At 35.6% G+C, this 19,387-nt stretch overlaps 1 protein-coding gene across 1 annotated transcript; it reads left to right on the plus strand.

The window, feature by feature from the left end:
• The first annotated feature begins 3,466 nt into the window (after window positions 1-3,466).
• On the plus strand, window positions 3,467-5,466 carry LOC147868729 (uncharacterized). The gene is made up of 4 exons (XM_087334192.1): window positions 3,467-3,620; window positions 3,703-3,888; window positions 5,170-5,209; window positions 5,296-5,466. Exons 1-4 carry the CDS (start codon window positions 3,618-3,620, stop codon window positions 5,358-5,360), a joined length of 294 nt encoding a protein of 97 aa, XP_087190318.1. The 5' UTR covers window positions 3,467-3,617; the 3' UTR covers window positions 5,361-5,466.
• The last annotated feature ends 13,921 nt before the right edge of the window (window positions 5,467-19,387 follow it).

The raw sequence follows: 19,387 nt of genomic DNA on the forward strand, positions 1-19,387 counted from the left end.
TTCATGGAAAGTTGGTGGTTATCCATCAATTTTTTGGATAGTGCAAAATATTTTCCCTTATGTAAAAGTGACTATCAAGTTTCTTCTCTCGCGTCCCTAGTTACCTCATGAACTTCTTTGTGGAGTTTTATTCAAAACAATCATGAACTTCTTCGTGCTCTTGAACCTGTGTTATTCAACATTCTCTGTATTATTACCTCAAAACAATCTTGAACTTCTTATTCTTGAGTTATATCTTCCACCTAAATCACATTGTCCTTTGATTTAGTTTATGAGGTATTATCATCTTCATTTTCTTGAACCTTGTAGCCTAAACCTTAAAACCATGCATAGAAGAGCTTGGTGATCTCTACAACTTGTTAATCTAAATATTGATCAACAAAATTAATATTTCTTTGTTATGTTACTACTACCAAAAGAAAATAGAACTAATAATGATTACAAAGTCACTCTTTCAATTCTCCCATGTTCTTTTATAGCTAAAATGAAGTTAACACCTTAATTATTGTTTTCATATTAGATAGATGGACATTTTTTAGTGTTTATAGAGAGGCCAATAATAACCCATAGGACCTAATTTCATAGATTTTCCTAAGAAAGTGTATATATATGAATGATGCATACAAATATGGGCTCAAGCTTCTGGTTGTCTCTTAGGTATTTCATTGAAGTTATCACCGCTCTTATTATGTCATAGATTTTCTTGATGTGCGTCTCATTCATAAGAAATTATATTCATTCCCTGAAGTATTCCTAATTTCATAGATTCTCTTGATGTGTGTCTCCTTCCTAAGAAATGGTATTCATTCTTCGAATTATACAAAGTGTATATGTATGAATGAGGCATACAAATGTGAGCTCAAGATTCTAGCTTGTCTCTTAAGTATGGGACTCGAGTTATCACCCCTCTTATTATGTCATCGTACAGTGTACTATATTGCAATCATCTCCCTATGTTTGTTATCCATATAAATAAGGTTTGTTGTAAAAGGAAATTCACCATCAACAAATTGGTCGACCACTAAATGTGTGTTTTGTCCTAAATATTTCCTATTTATGATTAATAAACCATGAATCAACCCTAAGAAGCGTTTATAGAGTATTAATTATGTAAAAGTCTATTAGATTTGAAAATATTAGTGGTGAATGGGTAATTCCAAAAAATTAAGCAATTTCTATTATTTTATAAAATTGAAGAGCATCCAAGTTACTTGTTATGAGTTGCTTTTACCTATACATACTATGATCAGATGGAAAATAGAGATAAGCCCAACTAGAGAGAGACTATAGATAAGTTCGGTACCTATTTTCTTGATTATAATATTACTTTAAAAGCATTAGTCTCCATATTATATCTCCTTGAAGATTCTTTAGATTGTCTTTTTGAAGTGTATGAATATCACGAGGAGCTCGATAGATTGACAAAGAGAATATATTATCATGCTTGAAGATCAAATATGGCCTATGAGAGAGAGACAACCATGTGAACTTTATACATTATGCGTTAGAATATTTATATATTCTTGGTCAAGTACTTTAAAGGACATCTATAGTAAAGAAGCCATTCTATTGACTCTTTTCAGATGTCTTTGAAAATATTTTCTATATAACCCTTATATTATTAATTCTTTTTTAATAGATGCGATCTCATTTGAATTACATGAGTACTGACTTGATGAAATAAAATGGTTTTTTCCAATTCCTAAACACATGATCCCTCATGGCTACTCTAGTAACTTCAATTTTAATGATATAAAGAAATCCCCATCACTACATTCACAACAAAGCAACAAAAGAAATTGTGCGAATGTTAGAATGGTCGGACAGAAAACGGATTAGTTTTTTGTTCGGAACATGTGAGATCAGCACAATAATGTGTGGATTGTTTATCGTTGGCAAACATTTTCAGATAGACAAACTACATACTACATTTCATAGTTGTATACTTCACACACATAGAATGCATGCAATGGTCTAGCTTTAGAGCTCCCATCTCCATCTTGCTAGTCTTATTATTTAGATTCCTTACCTTTTGTATCTTGTCATTATCTTTTGTTCTAGATACTTGGAGCATACACTCTCATTACCACTAACTCTAAAGTCTCTTTTGATTATCTTTACCTTTTATATATGATTTGTCATTTTTTTTGTTTTAGATACACGGCACACACATTAGTACATGCTTTGACTCATATGCTACGTTTGATCTTGTGTCGACATAAAACAATCCCCCCCTCCTCTCTTTCTCTCTCTCTCTCTCTTGCATTAATTGAATACCATACAATAAGGGAATGGACAATATCACACAATCACTATATGTATAATGTTAAATTTGAAGATATATTCATTATATTTCCTTTTTGGTTTGATCTTATCAGTTGCAACCATAATACTTCATTTGCACACCTTCCCACATCCTCTATTTCTCAATATTTCTCTAGCTTTTTCTTCTAAACAAAAATAATATTAGTGACCTCAAAAAATGTTAAAGTGGAACATACATATAGCATGTGCCCCCTTTGAATGGTGGACGGAGATGGCTAGACTACCTCTTGTTTTCTGTAAAGGGTATTGTATGAATTGAATATAATATAGAGCTCATACATCCAATATATGTACATCCACTTCAACATATATCCTTCCCACGGTTCGATCTTATCAGTAGTTACCACATACAAGATGTACATGTGTGATATATGTATTATTCCCTCCATGTTTTATCATTATTTCGAGTTATCTTTCATTTTCCTATCTATATTATTCTTTATTTATAGAAGCACAACAAAACAATACATCTTGTATAATCAAACAAGAAAGAATTGGAAAAACAAGTATTTTCTATTGGTTTAGAAAAAAGCTTTTCCATGAACCTTACATTTTATTTTATTTTATTCCAAAAAATCCATGAACCTTACATTAATGTGGAGAACAATAATCATCATCACATAAAGCGTAAGGTTAGAATGGGATGTTTGATAATATTGCTTGCAATTTTGTTTAGGTAATTGGCAATGAGAGGACATTGATATCGCGAACATGATTTATTAAAAAGAAGATTCTAAGTTATCAATCTCGTATATCGATGTAGCCACAAGTGTAGTTTACGTTAACACGTCTAAATTCGCTTTATGTTTTCTTACTTTATTATTTATATTTGTTTATTGAGTTAGGTTTTGTTAATTGATGTTTTGATCACTTGTTAGAATGGAATGTTCAAATAAAATTCCAATGTTCTGGGAGCTACCATCATTGTTACCCCTTCTCATTACAATAAAATACAATGCCACCAGAAATAATACATTGTCGTTTTGATTCAGTTTCATTTTTATTTTGGATTTCAAGTAAATAAAGCGAAGTTTACAACGTCATTAAGTTGTATAAGCTTATGCTAAATTGTTTGAAATAAGATACATATATAATTTATGACTTTGTACCAAGGTATCTTAGATTTATTTTTCACTTTTTGATGGGGCCTATAAGGTACAGTTGATTGATAGGGAGTGATTGGAACTTATCACATATTGGCTATAAAAGACGAGATTATCATATAGGAGCTAAGGTAAAGGGTCGCTGACGATTTGTAGCTCTTGAAGTGATTTACAAGAAAATTTGGTAGTATGGTGAGTATGGCTAGAAATCATGGTCGTGCTTACTATATGCTCCCATTGCAATGATCATTATCTGAACTTCTATGTATGCCAGGCTATGTATGTTCGAGTCAAGAGACAAAAGACCACATACTTTATACGTTGCAATCCCTTTGACAAGGTGCAAGACGTCAAGTCCAAACTTCATGCACTCACACATTATGCTATTGGAGATCAACGACTCATACTATTAGACTCGCATCATGTTCTTGTCGATGCATGCATGTTATCTCATCAACAGGTATTTTACCATCATTTAATATTATATTTATGCTTTGTGATATCGTACAAAATGTAGTTTTATGATGATACTCTCTTAATAAGTGCAATATTAATTAGAAGGTTCCCTACTATGTTGAGGATACAAAGCTTGAATGAGAAGTATCATGTTTTTATCCTAATAAATTGCAAGCTTGTAACAAAGCATGTTTGGGATATACAAAACTCAAAGGAAAATTCTCTTTAGAAAGTAGACTTACATAGCTTTGTAAATATAGGACACGAGACTTTTCTAATGATTCAATCTAATGACCTCTTTGTATCAAAAGCTCACATTACCGTAATAATCTAAATGTGGCCCCATTCTCATCACATTAAACCTCATTATTTTGATCAATAGAACTAGTGTTTATTGCTACAATTTTTTATGGTTTTGGTTTTGGTAAAATGTCTTCATTCTCTCAAATAAACTCAATATGAATTGTCATTAGGACCGTGCCTGCAACCTTAATGACTAGATATGGTTCATGTCTTCTTTTATAAACTTGGTATTTGAACGTATGTTATATACTTCAATGGCCAAACTCTATTTGGGTGTGACACTAAGGAGAATTATAGATAGTAAATGTTCATGCTTATTGAAAGTAATGGCCATGTAGACATCAAAACCCAATTTATTCAAGTAGGACCCAATATTATGATATATTGACATACCTTTGGCCTCCTCTCTTATACAAGGGTTTGTCAACTTTCTTGGATGTTTTAAACTCTTCAAAACAAAGCCTAAGGGAAATTGAATAGTTGTAGTTATTCATATTTGCCCCCATCAAGGATCATGTCTAAATGACCCTAATGTAGTTGGAATAGGTGTATAACTCTAATCTAAGTTACGGATATTGTTGTCAATTACTACCTTTAAAACACACTTTGAGGATCATTATTGAATTATTCATAGTTGGAATAGGTGTATGATCCCAATCTAAGTTATGAATGTTGTTGTCAATGACTATCTTTGAAACATACTTTAAGCGTTGCTCTTTTCACAATATTTGTTATACGCATGCAATTGGCACATTTACTACGAACATGCTAATGAACAATTGAAGATGAAGTAACGTTAGAGACATGCATTATTCCCTATAGAATGGAGATAAAGATGATAAAGTTATTATGTTGTTATATTCAACATGATGTTTTGATTTTGATTTCCATCATAGCTTCCATATTATTCATATTGAGTAGAGTCAACTTACTTGTACTTTCTTCTACTTAAGCAACTAATCTATGTCAATCTTTTTCCTAGGTTGAAAATGGATCAGTTTTAGCTTTAACTTTGAGGAAAGGTAAGAAATGTCTATACAAGATTGTGTAAAACAACATGTTTTTTCCTAATTTTATATCTGATAATGTTGTTTGCAATTTTGTTTAGGTAATGGGCAATGGGAGGACATAGATATTGCAAACATGAATAATTACAAAGAAGATTCTGATTGATCAATCTCATACATCTATGTCAGCACATATAGAGTTTGCTTTAGTAATAAAATATCTTATCCTTTGCCTATCTTATAAAGAAGATCTAACTTGATCTTTTCCCTCCTTTCATAATCCCAAACTTAAAAACATCTGAATTCACTTTTTTGCTTTTTTTTATCTTATTATTCACTTATGTTTTGTTAATCAATGTTTTTATTTATTTATTCACTTATGCTTTGTCTCAATGTTTTAATTTGTTTATAGCGGCAGAACAATGTTCCCTTTCTAGTGACTTTGTGACTAAAATATGCCAATTAGAAAGTATGTTATTCATGTAAGTGTGCACCGTCATGTCCAAGTGGATTCGATGATTGAATCATTGTCCAAACTTAGATGTGGATAAGTCATGTCCCTCCTAACATTAATCCAAATATGGTCTAACAAATACATGTACGTTCAAGAGATAGGCATGAGTACTCATGAGATAAAGATTCATTCTTGAGGATTTAATCATGAATATGTAAACATTGATGATTTAAAGGCTAATTGCATTCCTTAACAATTCATTAATTGATTAATGACAGCTCTGTCCATTTTAATCTTTTAGAACACTTTAATCACACAACCTATTTGAATGAAACTTTTTATGTCATTCATGCAGTAAAGTTATTCAGCCCATGAAAAAGTGCAATAGTATTAAACTCAATAAAGTGACTCCTCCAAAATATTTATCATAAGAAAGGTAAAAAGTACATGAAACTTTGAGAAGCGAATAAAATCTACAAAAGAAAAAGAGAGGTCATGAAAGGGTATGTAATTTATGAATGAGTTACTGTAGGTCTAGTCATGATTTGTAATAACAATCCAAATAACATTTCCAAAATATTGTTGTGACATGGTTGAATCAATGGTAGAAATTGGTAGGATTGTGTTAGATTGGGGACACTACAAAAAGGGAGACATCTTTCATAAGGAAGTAAAGGCATGGATAAGCATTAGGCCAATTGGTTAAGTAGCTATAAAAGAGAAAGGTTGGCTAATTTATGGGGTTATCTAGATTAGGCATTAAGGGAGTGAGAGCAGACAACGAACTCTCTAATAGTAATGACAAACTTGATTAATTGAAATCAAATTTTTATTAGTATTGTGTTCAATGTGGGTTAGCATTGAAACAAGGGTCTAGGAGCAAAGAAACATTATAACGTAATGGGCACATATCGTCCTTCCCTTTTTATAAGAAAAATGGCGTTGGTTGTGGCAAAATGCCTGCAATGTGTTGGTTGCCTATAAAAATTAATGACATTTCTATATGAAACGCGATGCCAAATTCGTGCAACAAAACATATTAGTTAGCTCGTGCACTTTTCAAATTAAAAGTAAATAAATCAATTGAAAATTATTGGATTCAAAATCCCCCCCTTTCCATTTATTTTCTTTTACAAATTGTTGCATGACATTTAGCTTTCCATCTTTAACATTTTTTTAATAAAATAAATCCAAAAGATTGGATTCAAAATCCCCCCATTTTATATATTTTCTTTTATGATCGCTCATGAGGGAGGTGATGACTTAAACACCACAAGAAAAAGAATATGTGGAAGGTTGAGCTCATCTCTATATGCTTTATTCATGCATTCAGACTTTGTGGCCGGACTATGAATATCCCTTCCTAAGAAAGAGACACACATCAAGAAAACCTGTGCTATATTCACGCATTCAGACTTTGTGGTCGGAGTATGAATATCCCTTCCTACGGAAAGACACACATCAAGAAAACCAATGTACTCATGTTCCATGCGCCAATCAATTATACATGTATGGTTGTACAATCATTTGTACAATTATACTCAACCATACATGCATATACATACAATCACATACTCAATCGTACATACATACCCATATAATCGAACAAAACACACATACATACAATCACACATTTTTAACATATCCATTCATTAGTATAGACAAATGTATATAGAGATGTGATTCTCAAGTGACTGATGGAGGGAGCAACCACCTCCACCCATCGTGGTGGCTGAAAATATTTAAAAAGGGATATCATCTTTTAAAGACAGAAGTGGAGCACTTGATCTATGGGATCCTTGAACCTCAATCACATTGGTGATCACCAATAATACATATGTGATAGACGCAAATGTAAAGCATGTAGGTATCGTGCCAAAACTTTTTCCGAGCTGAACCAACCAATCAACCATATGTAAAGTCATGCACATGCATACATAATCCATACACATGATTGATCATACATACATACATACATACATACATACATACATACATACATACATACATACATACATACATAAATACAACCAACCAACCATATATAAAGTCATGCACATGCATATACACACAATCATGCATACATAATCTGTACACATTATCGATCATACATACATACTGTACATACAGCCAACCAACCAATGTAAAGTCATGCATGTGCATATACACACAATCATGCATACATAATCCGTACACATTATCAATCATACATACATACATACTGATACATCATACAACCAACCAACCATATGTAAAGTCATGCACATGCACATAAACACAATCATACATACATACAATCATACATACACTGTGCACACATACCATACATACACACATACGAATGCCAACATATGTATATATACTCAGACAATCATACATTCAATCGTACATACATACTACTTATGTTATGGACTTAAGAGGACCCATCGAGCTTCTGATAGATCTTCTTGCATATATCAGAATTAGGATCTAGAAATCAGCAGCGAATCGGAAACAAGGAAACCGTAATCGGAACTTAGAAAGCTAGAGCCAATAAGTTTGGATTAGGAATGGAGCATCTTTCGGGGGGTTTGAACTTGGGCCTTGTGTTAAACCATATGGGAGAGTGCAGGGGGAAGATGATGATGACCTTTATTCACAGAGGACTCGATGACTGTAACGCCCATCTTGTTGCAGAGGATCAGGTGTGCTCTTCTATATCTCAACAAATCAGGTAGAAACAGAGGAATCAGTGGGAAGCAAGAAAATCACACTCTGAAATCCTTGACAAAATTGTTGTTTCTTAAAAAAATCTCTATCAAGATTGCATTTCTTGCTATTTCTATGAAATACAAGATGTATTTGATGTGGTTCATCATTCATGTTAGAAATATTGCAACTTGGAGTGCCCTCATCTCAGGATTAGATCGCCATAGCCAAGCCAGAAGAGCTCTGAATAGCGTCAGAAAGAAGCAAGAGGAAGGAACCTTTGTTTCTGCTTTAAAATCTTGAGGCAGCATATCATGTGGGGCCCCAAGATGGGAGAAGAGATACATGTTCATATCATAAAGACACTGATTTATGCAAAAAAATGTTCTTGGTAATGCTTGGATTGACATGACAGATGGATTTTATGTGGTACGTTAAGGAAATATCAAGAGGTATTTGAAGAGATACTGACGAGAAATGTTTTGACCTGGAATGTTCTTATAACATATTATTCACATCAACATCTTGCAAATAAAGTCTCAAGTTTCTTCAATCAAATGAGAGATGAGGGCATCACCCGATGTTGTCACTTTTATTAACTGCAGATTAAAAGCTTGTGGAACTTTAGGGTTTCTTGAGTTTGGAGAAGTATTGCACGCAAATGTGAACAACTGTGGGTTTCTAGAGAAAACTGTTGTGCCTTGTACACCCATTGTTGATATGTGTACTAGGCGTGGGATGCTCAAAATGGCAAGACAAGTCGTTCTTTGAGATTCCAAAACTCATATAGTAGCATGGAGTGCATTGATTTCTGGATATCCTGAACATGAACCTTGTGAAGAAGCTTGGGCATTGCTTTCAACAAATGCAAACTGAGTGCTTTATTCCCGATTTGGTTACCTTTATTTCCATTTTCAAAGCTTGTGGCATCACATGGTATCTTCACATTGGAGAGGAGGTCCATGCCAAGGCTGAGACACTAGGTTTATTAGTAAAAAAGGAGGTTATCCTTGTTACTGCATCGGTTGATATATATGTGAAGCATGGTGCACTTGAAAAAGCACAAAAAGTGTTCCACAAACTTCCGACTCGCTATGTTTCTTCAGGGAATGCACATATGGCTGGGTACACACATTTGGCTGAGCTGAAGTAGTCATGGGTTTATTCCATCAGATGAAGGCTAAAGGTATGTATTCAAATGCAGTTACTTCCCTCACTTTTGAACCTATGTAATCACACAAGATTAATGAAGGAGGGGAAGAAGCTATTCTCTAATAAAGAAAAGAAAACACTAAATCACCTATGTTATCCTAATTGTGATGGGAAAAAGGTCATCATTTAATTGTTATTCATTCTAGTTAGTGTTTTGGGCAGCATCTCATAAATGCATGAATCTGGAGCTTGGGACACTGGCCTTTGAGAAAACACCTAGAGCTGGATGACATATGTGCTTTGGTGTATGTGTGCATGGTAAATAGATATGTCTCATGATATGCAAAGGGGAGTGCATGAGATGTCTGCACTGCTACAAGATCCACCGACCGGGTACAACTGGGTCAAGGTTCCCAAGTGAGCTCATGTGAGCAACTAAACTTCAGTGGAGTATAGTGGTAAATGGTTGTTTCCATAATCCACCAGAGGTGGGATCACCACAGAGCATACCTGAATCATATGACCTATGAAGATCAGTATGAAAGCATGATTTGAATATAATTCAGACATTGGGGCCTGGGACATTGTTGTCTGTCCACAAGTCTCATTCACATTATCCAAGGGGATAATGGAGATCGTTGAGCTTTGCGTATGTGTAATGTAGGGTATTACGCTCCTTAACTTGAGTTCAATGTTTGTAATCTCGATTATCAGGATCCATGATGGTAGTGCTGGTCTAATAAGGGTTGTGTAGGATGTAACCCTCCTCAATGTGTGAGGCCACTGTATTAAGCTGATTGGGGGGTTGAGATTATGGCCAATGGAACATAGAAAAAATGTCATTGGTGGTATAAAATGTCATTCATTTAAACTTTAACATCCTCTAGGTGTCCAACTAAGTTTACAACAATTTGCCATGCATACAGTCAGATAACAAGAGACTGAGTCAGACTATTGTGGACTTGAATTACCCTTCCAGTTCCAATGGAAGCCTGGTCAACAAATGCATCACCTCTTCACCTGTGGACCTGTCACATTTCAACATCTTACGTACCAGCCCTACCACCTTCAACTTCGGTTGGAGTTCCCCCTCCCGCTCCCTGCTACTTCGATGATGACATATTTTACCCTCACCAAAAGTTTTGAGAGCGAAACAAGTGGAGGATAATGCAGTTCTATTATTCGTCAGAGTGGAATGCCAATCTCTTTGCCGTCCCCTAACCCACATTTGAGTACTGTTAATGTAGACCCATTAGATATACCATCTCACAGGTTTTGGGCGTTTGATGCCCTTTGCATGGAACGTGTTGGACGTTCAAGCAGAAGTGCTATGTTGAAGAGGTTTTCAGCCTCTTTTACATGGTTTGACAACTGCCTCATGTAACAATGCCCTAGTAAATCATTTGATTCCAACTAGACATCATTCAATTCCAGTACTTGGCCGTTGTGCCAACCACGCAACTGGTCGCTGGACAAGGACTTTAAATTGATCACGAAATTGACAATAGTAAAACCTCTCCATAGGCATATTGGACTGTTGGGACATCGCCAATAACCCTGGAATCCTTCAAATGTGAGGGTCGTTGTGATAGATGACATATCTTGGAACCAGAAATGACTTCACAAAGACATCCAAACAGCTCAATCAACATTTACAACACTATTACTGCTCAGAACCACCCGTGCCAGCCTCAGCCATCGTAGGGTATCCGAGCCCAGCACCAACAGGCCTGCATAGACCAAACCACTTGCACAGATCAAATGCTATACCACAATTAATACCCATGTCACAAGCTCGCCAAAAAACAACCCTCACTTCAACACCAACCCAACCAATGTTCGAGAAGTAAGCACATGGCAATATCTGCAGGCAATCACCCCATGGACAGCCCAAAGTGGAGGTAGGAAACAATAGCCAAATGGCGGTAAATCACCAAAATCATAGTTATAGAGAAACTTTCCACAAGACTCGGACTAAAGAGTAGCTCTGAAATGACTCCCCTGCCCGGTGAAGGAATCAAACATGCTAGATGGACTGACGGATGCGAAGATTCAAACCAACATGGCACCATCAGGATTCAGCCAGGTCCCAGAATCTCTAACGCGCTTGTAAAGGTTTGCAAAATGCTGAATCGAAAGATGCAAGTCTCCCAGCTGCACATGCAAAAGGTCAGAGCTAGAGGACCTCATGTCCATGGAAGCAAGACATTGCAAAGCAATTTCCCTTGCCCTTTCACAAAGAGTAAGCTGATTTGGTAAGCCAATACCAAGATCTCTCTGCTTAGTCCTACTCGTGGCCATGGGCAGTTTACACCCTCGATTCTACCAACAGCAATTGGAAATTGGAAATTGAAGACTGATGAAGAATGGGTTCTTTAGTATCACCCTAACTGTGTCGTTAAGCTCAAATCATATGCTACACTTCCCATGCCTTTCTTACAACATTACATAGTAAACTTGACAATGGGTACCAAAATAATGTAAGATACAAGGAAGATAGACAAAGACTTATTGGCGGCCCTTTTAGAGTGAAAGGACCTAAATAATGTAAGATGACTATAGAAGCCACACCTTGGGCTCTTTGAAGTCCTCCTTTTCATCACTTTTGATTTAGAGCCTTAATCTTCTTTTCCCTCTCATTTTTGGGTAAAGCACATAGTTACATTAATTGTATGTAAAACCTAATGTTACAACTTCTGAATCATTCCCTACCAATGGAATGTAGGTAGAGGGATATCTTGGAAAGGCATTAGAAAACGAGAACAAGCACTTCATTAGGAAATGATCCCCACATGCTCTAACATCCAAAAATTCCACATGAGAATGCCTTTTAACTTCTCCACATAGGCTTTTGCCCCTTGTTTACCATCAAACATGTAAGCATTCCACATATTCCAATAGTGCTGCAGTCCCCAATGTCGTAGAAATTAGATCATATCTCTAGCTCGTCGTTTGGACTATTTTTGAAAAATACTAAGCAAAAACCCATGTTTGAGGCTTCAAATAACAATGGGTTAAGACTTGCCAAATCTTCGATAAGTACCTCCAATGATATGCATTGTAGGGCATTTAATCACTTCAACATTTAATGAACCTATGTGTAGTGTCCTCCAATGGAATGGTACAAACAAAACAGGTAGTTAACCTTAGCCTTTGTCTCCTTAAGGTGAACCTAATGGGAGCCCACCAATCATGACTCTCTATATGAATACCTTTGTACGAAATGGCAAATGTGAATGCAACCACATTGCAATATTTGTTAGTACTTTGCATTTGACTTACATACATTCCACATATTTTTAGCTTTAGGTGATAGCCAAGATAATGATGTCGTTACATGATGATACAATATATTTGTAGTGACCTCTAACAAACGTGTACCTTCCTTAGACTGTCAATCCACCCAATGCGCACCTCTCCCTCACACATTCCTTAATTAAGCTTTCATGCTCATCTTAAATAAGAGCTTATACCCTAAGTTTCTGTCTTAGGTATTTGACCTCCCCTCTAATTTATTTTTTTCAAAAGAAAATATCCTTCCATTAGTTTTAAAAAAGGTACATTGGCTACAACACTACTTTCTGTAGAGATTGTGCAACTATTGAAGCCAATCTATACCACAATTCCTCCATCCATCACAAAATCTAATTTCATTTTAGCATGTACAACCAATTCTCCCTTGTTGCCACATGCTTTCAACATACCATAAAATGTTATCGTATTAGGTAAGAGGAAGCCTTGCACATTCTTATCATGCTCAATATCGCCCAATAACATGGCAGTCCCTTGTACCACATCTCCAATTAGCGGGAACAAAATAGTCCAATGGTGGTTTCAAACTAATGGGAGCCTACAGACATGCCTTTAATGTTATTGCTTCCAACTGCTGGATTGGTCGAGCGTCATTGGTTGTTTCACCATATTGATTGTTTCTATTGCTCATTGCACAATATAACATCATTTTTGAAGTGTGGGCAATTAGATAGAGTCACCCTTTGAAACGCACTAAATGTAAGTGATATGCGTGTATATCTCAATGTTATCTATTTTTGGGCAAGTGTTACTCATGGATAAATATTGGATACCCATTTTTTGGTGATATAAAATCATTGTTCCTCTACTGATTCTCTTTTAGTAATTCCTAGTTATATATTGCAAGTTATATGTATCTAAGTTGATATTTAGATTGAATATCAAGTTGCCGAAATTGTGAATTTAGTTTAATTTTGAATTTCTAAGCGTTGCATTCCTTATGCTCTTCAATGGGGTGCTTCGACATTTCATGCAAGTCATATGGTCGGCATGATGGTTCTGGTGCTAGTTTCCATGGTTGAGGTAAATTTGTCATGTTTAAGTATGTTGCCAATACAAGAGGCATATGAATTGTGTTCATAATTGAAACTCTATTTTGGTTTTATTTGTTGTGAATTGGATACACAAATTCCCACAATGTGTTTTCATTATGTACCAGTTAATTTGTCAAGACCAAACCTATCTATGATAAATATTGTTGTTGAGACCAAACCTTTCTGATTAGATGTTCTTGAATCTAAACCTTTGTGGGTTCCATAGCTTACTTGCTATGTTTCTATTGTAGAGAGATTAATGGCTATGGCTATGGAAGAGATGTTTAAAGGTTAAAAGTATTGTGTGTGGTTGCATTGTAGGAACTTAAGGACTTAAATGTTGAAGTTTTCTTAGAGAAAAACTCGGTATGTGTTTGTTTTGGTATTGTAGCAACTTCATGCAGTGAAGTTCTTTCTCAAGTTGAATGTTGTGAATTATTCTTGCACATCACATGGTATATTCGTGTTATGATATATCTTCTGTTAGATATATTGTTTTTCACTTCCATGAAACCATGATATATGCAATGTTACATACGCATGTCAAAGAAGATGGCATTGAAGGTGATCCTATTCTATTCTTGTTATGATATATCTTCTATTAGATATATCATTTTTCACTTCTATGAAACCACGATAGGCAATGTTACATAGGCATGTCAAAGAAGATGGCATTGAAGTTGATCCTATTCTTTGAATGAAGGTGGTGTGAAGACGCACATACTCTCCACGCTCACATACATGCAATATACATACAAACAAGCAAACATACATACATCCATACATACAAACAAACACATCCTAAACAAAAGAAATGTAGAAAAGAAAAACAAAAAACACAAAATGAAGAACAAAATAAATAAATACTTGTTAAAAAAAGTAAAAACAAAAATTAAACACTACCAACCTATTTTATTGTGACATGTATAGAAATTAGAATACACATCCACATAGATCTAACATGCACATATATAGAACACATATATACACACATTTGCATATATACATACATTCATAGACACATGGCATAATACAATACATACAACACATGCAATACAATACAATACATACACATGGAATACAACACAATACATACACGCACATAACATATACATACATACATACATACATACATACAACCATGCATAAAATATGCCCAACACATTCAAATAATACAATGCATATTTATATACATTATAGAATTATACATGTGTTTTTCTATGTAAGGGTATTTAAGATATGTAGTTGTTGTCAAAATATATATTGACAATAAGGGGGTTTTTTTATTTTTTTTATTTTTAAAGTCAAGATTCACCGTGGTATTAATGAAAAGATGCCCAACGGCTACAAAGTATCCATACAATCTATTACAACCCTCCTACCCACATGAATGGACATGTCTAGTAGCGGAAACCCTTATGCATGGTCTTTTCAAGACAGGGGGCGGAAAAGCCATCTTGGTGGAGCATATCTCCATTTTATTTTGTCCCCAAAATAGGTGAAGATCTGTACCTTTTTCAAATTTCTCAAAATTGTTGTTGCTTGCGAAACACAACATCAGGCTCACCATGTATTGCCTCATATTGACCTTTTAGAGTATGTAGGAGCATCAACCACATCTCCTTGACTAACTCAACTGCATTCGGTTTGACATTTTGAAATACACACTTACAACTTACCTTCCATAACATCCAAACTACTAAAGAAGATACCATAGACCAAACCTTGTCTTCTTCCAAACAATAAGGGAAAAAGGGTTCTAAAATAGTGAAAAAACATGTATAAGGGGTTTATAAAAGATATCTTGAACGCATGTGATACAACCTCTTTATATGTATATAGTGGAGCCCCCTGACAATTAGCAATAATTCATCAAAAAGCTCGTGGGTCTCAATTATAGTTCAGCAAATGCCAACATTAACAACATTGTACCACATCCGGCAAGATTTGACCCTCGAGGTAATTTTTCTTTAAAGAATCTAGTGCTTTTTCAGCATGACCCTTCTCAGCATATCCCGATATCAAAGCATTCCAAGAGACCACATCTCGAACTAAAATATCATTGACTATTTTTTGTGCTTTTTCAAGCTTGCCTCATATAGCATACATGTCCAACAAAGCATTCCCAAGCTCAGTATTGTCTTCTAACAGTCTCTTACTCATGATTTCCTTGTGACTTTCTATGCCTATCAACCACTTCTACACTGCCACATGGCTTTAACAATCTTACAAAGGTGATTACATCCAGAGAAAGACCATCATTTTGCATTTGTTTAAAAAGGTTCAATGTTTTATGGCCAAATCTATACTAGTAATATCCTGAAATTAGTGCATTCTTAGAAGCCACAACCCGAACTGGAAGCCCCTTGAAGCCAACATTAACAACATTGTACCACATCCGGCAAGATTTGACCCTCGAGGTACATTTTCTTTAAAGAATCTAGTGTGTTTTTAGCATATCCCGATATCAAAGCATTCCAAGAGACCACATCTCGAACTAAAATATCATTGACTATTTTTTGTGCTTTTTTAAGCTTGCCACATATAGCATACATGTCCAACAAAGCATTCCCAAGCTCAGTATTGTCTTCTAACGGTCTCCTACTCATGATTTCATTGTGACTTTCTATGCCTATCAACCACTCCTCACTGCTACATGGCTTTAACAAACTTACAAAGGTGATTACATCCAGAGAAAGACCATCATTTTGCATTTGTTCAAAAAGATTCAATGTTGTATGGCCAAATCTATACTGGTAATATCTTGAAATTAGTGCATTCTTAGAAGTCACAACCCGAATTGGAAGCCCTGGAAGCCCCTTGAGCACTTTCTACGTTTTTCCTCAATGTAAAGCCCCTGTGGTTGAACAAGCCTTGAATATGCAAATGGAGGTGATTGTATTTGGCAAGAAGTGATCACAGTGCATCCTCTTGAAATAAGTTTTAGCTTTGCTTCCTTCCCTTAAAAAATAAACCACATTCAGAATATATATAAAGTAATGCATTGCCAAGAATTGTCTCTTCCCTTGTTTATAGATCGAATCATGCTACAAACTTTCAACATAAAAGAAAATATGTTGGCGTTGCATATTTTCAAAATAGCTTAGAGCGTTCTTGGTTTACCATATACTGAACCTCTTCAACATAACCATACTCAACATATTCACAAATCAATGTAGTAGAAGAGACTACTTTTCTAGCTGGTAGTCCTACTCAACATACCTCTTTGCTCATAGCTTCAAAACACACAAGATGAGGGCCATATGACATCCTTCTAGCCACTTCCATTACTTTGTCCAATTCAACTACACATCCAAGACAGAACCATCATACGTGTATGAGTTGCGGATGCATATGCATGTGACTTCATTCGGTTTGAATCCGTCCAAAAACCATTTTTTGAAACAAACTGAATCTTAGATCATGAAAACCACATCTTGAATGCAAGATTTGAAGAACAATGACCAATCCGCCTTTATTTTCAAGCTCCCCTCTACATTAAGTGCACTAGTTTTAAATAATAAATAAGTGTTGTTGTAGTTACCACTTGAGCTTCTTAAAATGGGGCATGGGACCACAAGGGCCTTGGACCAAGAGTACTATGGCAAATTACGTAATGATGAGGATATTGATGACAACGATGAGAATTCTGATCACGATTACAATGGTGGGGATGATGGCAAAGTCAATGAGGTGCCCACAATGATTACGAAGATGATATACCACAATGGTGATGATGATGGGAAAGTCAATGAGGTGCCGACAATCATTATGAAGATGATACACCACAATGGTGATGATGGTCTCAAAGTCAATGAAGTGCCGACAATGATTACGAAGATGATAATAAACCATATACCTATGATAGAAAAGAGACACTTTATATTAGAATTAAAAGATAAAATCAAAATCCATATCTCAATGAATGTTTTCAAGAGTAGAGATGGCTTAACCCCTTCTGTTCAAATTATGGATAGGCTCAAAGAAGAACCCTCCCCACCCCCCACCCCCCTCTCCAACTTCCAAGCCTTATGAACAGCCTTGAAGACCCCCTTAGAGAAAAAGCTTTCCCACAATCTTACAATAGGAAAAAGAAAAGTCCAAAGTTCTCTTAATTTTGCCTTACGCACTCTTTTATAGTAGCTTGGCATTTTTCTACTTCTACAAACTTAGTATTTGTTGTTGCTTAGTTCAATGTATTTAGTCAGCTCAACTCATGGTTTTCCTAAAAGTACTCTTTGGAAATTTTGGTTCCAAAGCCTCAAACCTACAACCCCTAATTGTTTTATGCTATATTCTTTTCCCCCATTAATCAACACCTTTCTTTTCCTTCTCCAAGGGGCCTTCTCTTTGTTCGTATTCTCAACTCTGTGAGAAACTAGTTATACATTTGTCTCCCTTTTTGCCCATGCCAAAACACGAGATCCACAACTACCAAATGTGCACTCTATGGTCTTATTCTTCTTTTATTCCCCTAGCTCTTCCCTATCCCATATGATTTGTTCTTCACCTTTTATATGCCCATTTCGTCCACCAAAACCATATGAACCCACACCCCACCCATTAGGTGTTTCCATAGCTAACAAAGTTGTCGAGTGCTACCAGTAAAGCAATACCATAACCATTGGATCCATACGGTAAATAGCAATGTTCACCTAACCCTACTCGTACTCTTCCAAAAAGAAGTTAGGCGGGTTGGCCGGAGCTAGCCAATTTGCTATCATTCCAAATTGTCAATGAGACAATGACATTCCAATGAAGTGGTTCTCATCATCTAGAAGAACCTACTTGATGAACCAATTCATCATTCTCCTAATTGATTATCTTGATATGATGAATTGGGTACAACTGATCATTCAAATTATACCCATTCCCATTTCTTCATTGGTTTACATTTACATTCTTCTCTTCCTCACTCTTGAGTTTTTCATCTTCTCTCTCTACCTTTCCCTTTTTTTATCCCTTGTTCCCTCTCCTTTTCTTCTACACTTAAATTCATGGTTTTGCTATAGCTGTTTTTATTGTTATGGTTCTCGACACTGTAGAGAATTCTGAGGTTTCCATGAGCAATACAATCCTTGCCTAGTGTATGATGATCACCCCAAATTTGACGTCTTCATTGTTAGGCATATTTACACAACCATGAGGTATTGGGGTCATCACCTTTGCCAATTGGCTCATCCACATTCCTTGCCTCATCTGCGATGACCAACCCAATTCCGAGGTTGTCATCATTAGGTGTAGACAACTACGAGGTCCCTAGTCCTACCTCCAATTTTGAGGTTATTTGAGTGTGAATGTGAAATGGGGAGCGGAACCAAAGCCTTGCATTAGGAGACATGACACATTACATTATGATGAATTATTAGATGAGCGAGATGGAGATGGATCATGACGAGACAAATTCAATGAGGTTTTCATGATGATGGTCCCTTTGTTAGTGACAAGAAAGATGATAACAATGACACTAATTATGATGAAGTAGATGACAATGTTGACGAATGGTGATTATGACATTGGTGATGAAGATAATCACGAAAATGATGATGATTA

Source organism: Azolla caroliniana, unplaced genomic scaffold, assembly GCF_043228905.1.
Source record: "Azolla caroliniana isolate FFs.n. ecotype wild unplaced genomic scaffold, voAzoCaro1.0.p SCAF_1, whole genome shotgun sequence".
NCBI classification, from domain to species: domain Eukaryota; kingdom Viridiplantae; phylum Streptophyta; class Polypodiopsida; order Salviniales; family Salviniaceae; genus Azolla; species Azolla caroliniana.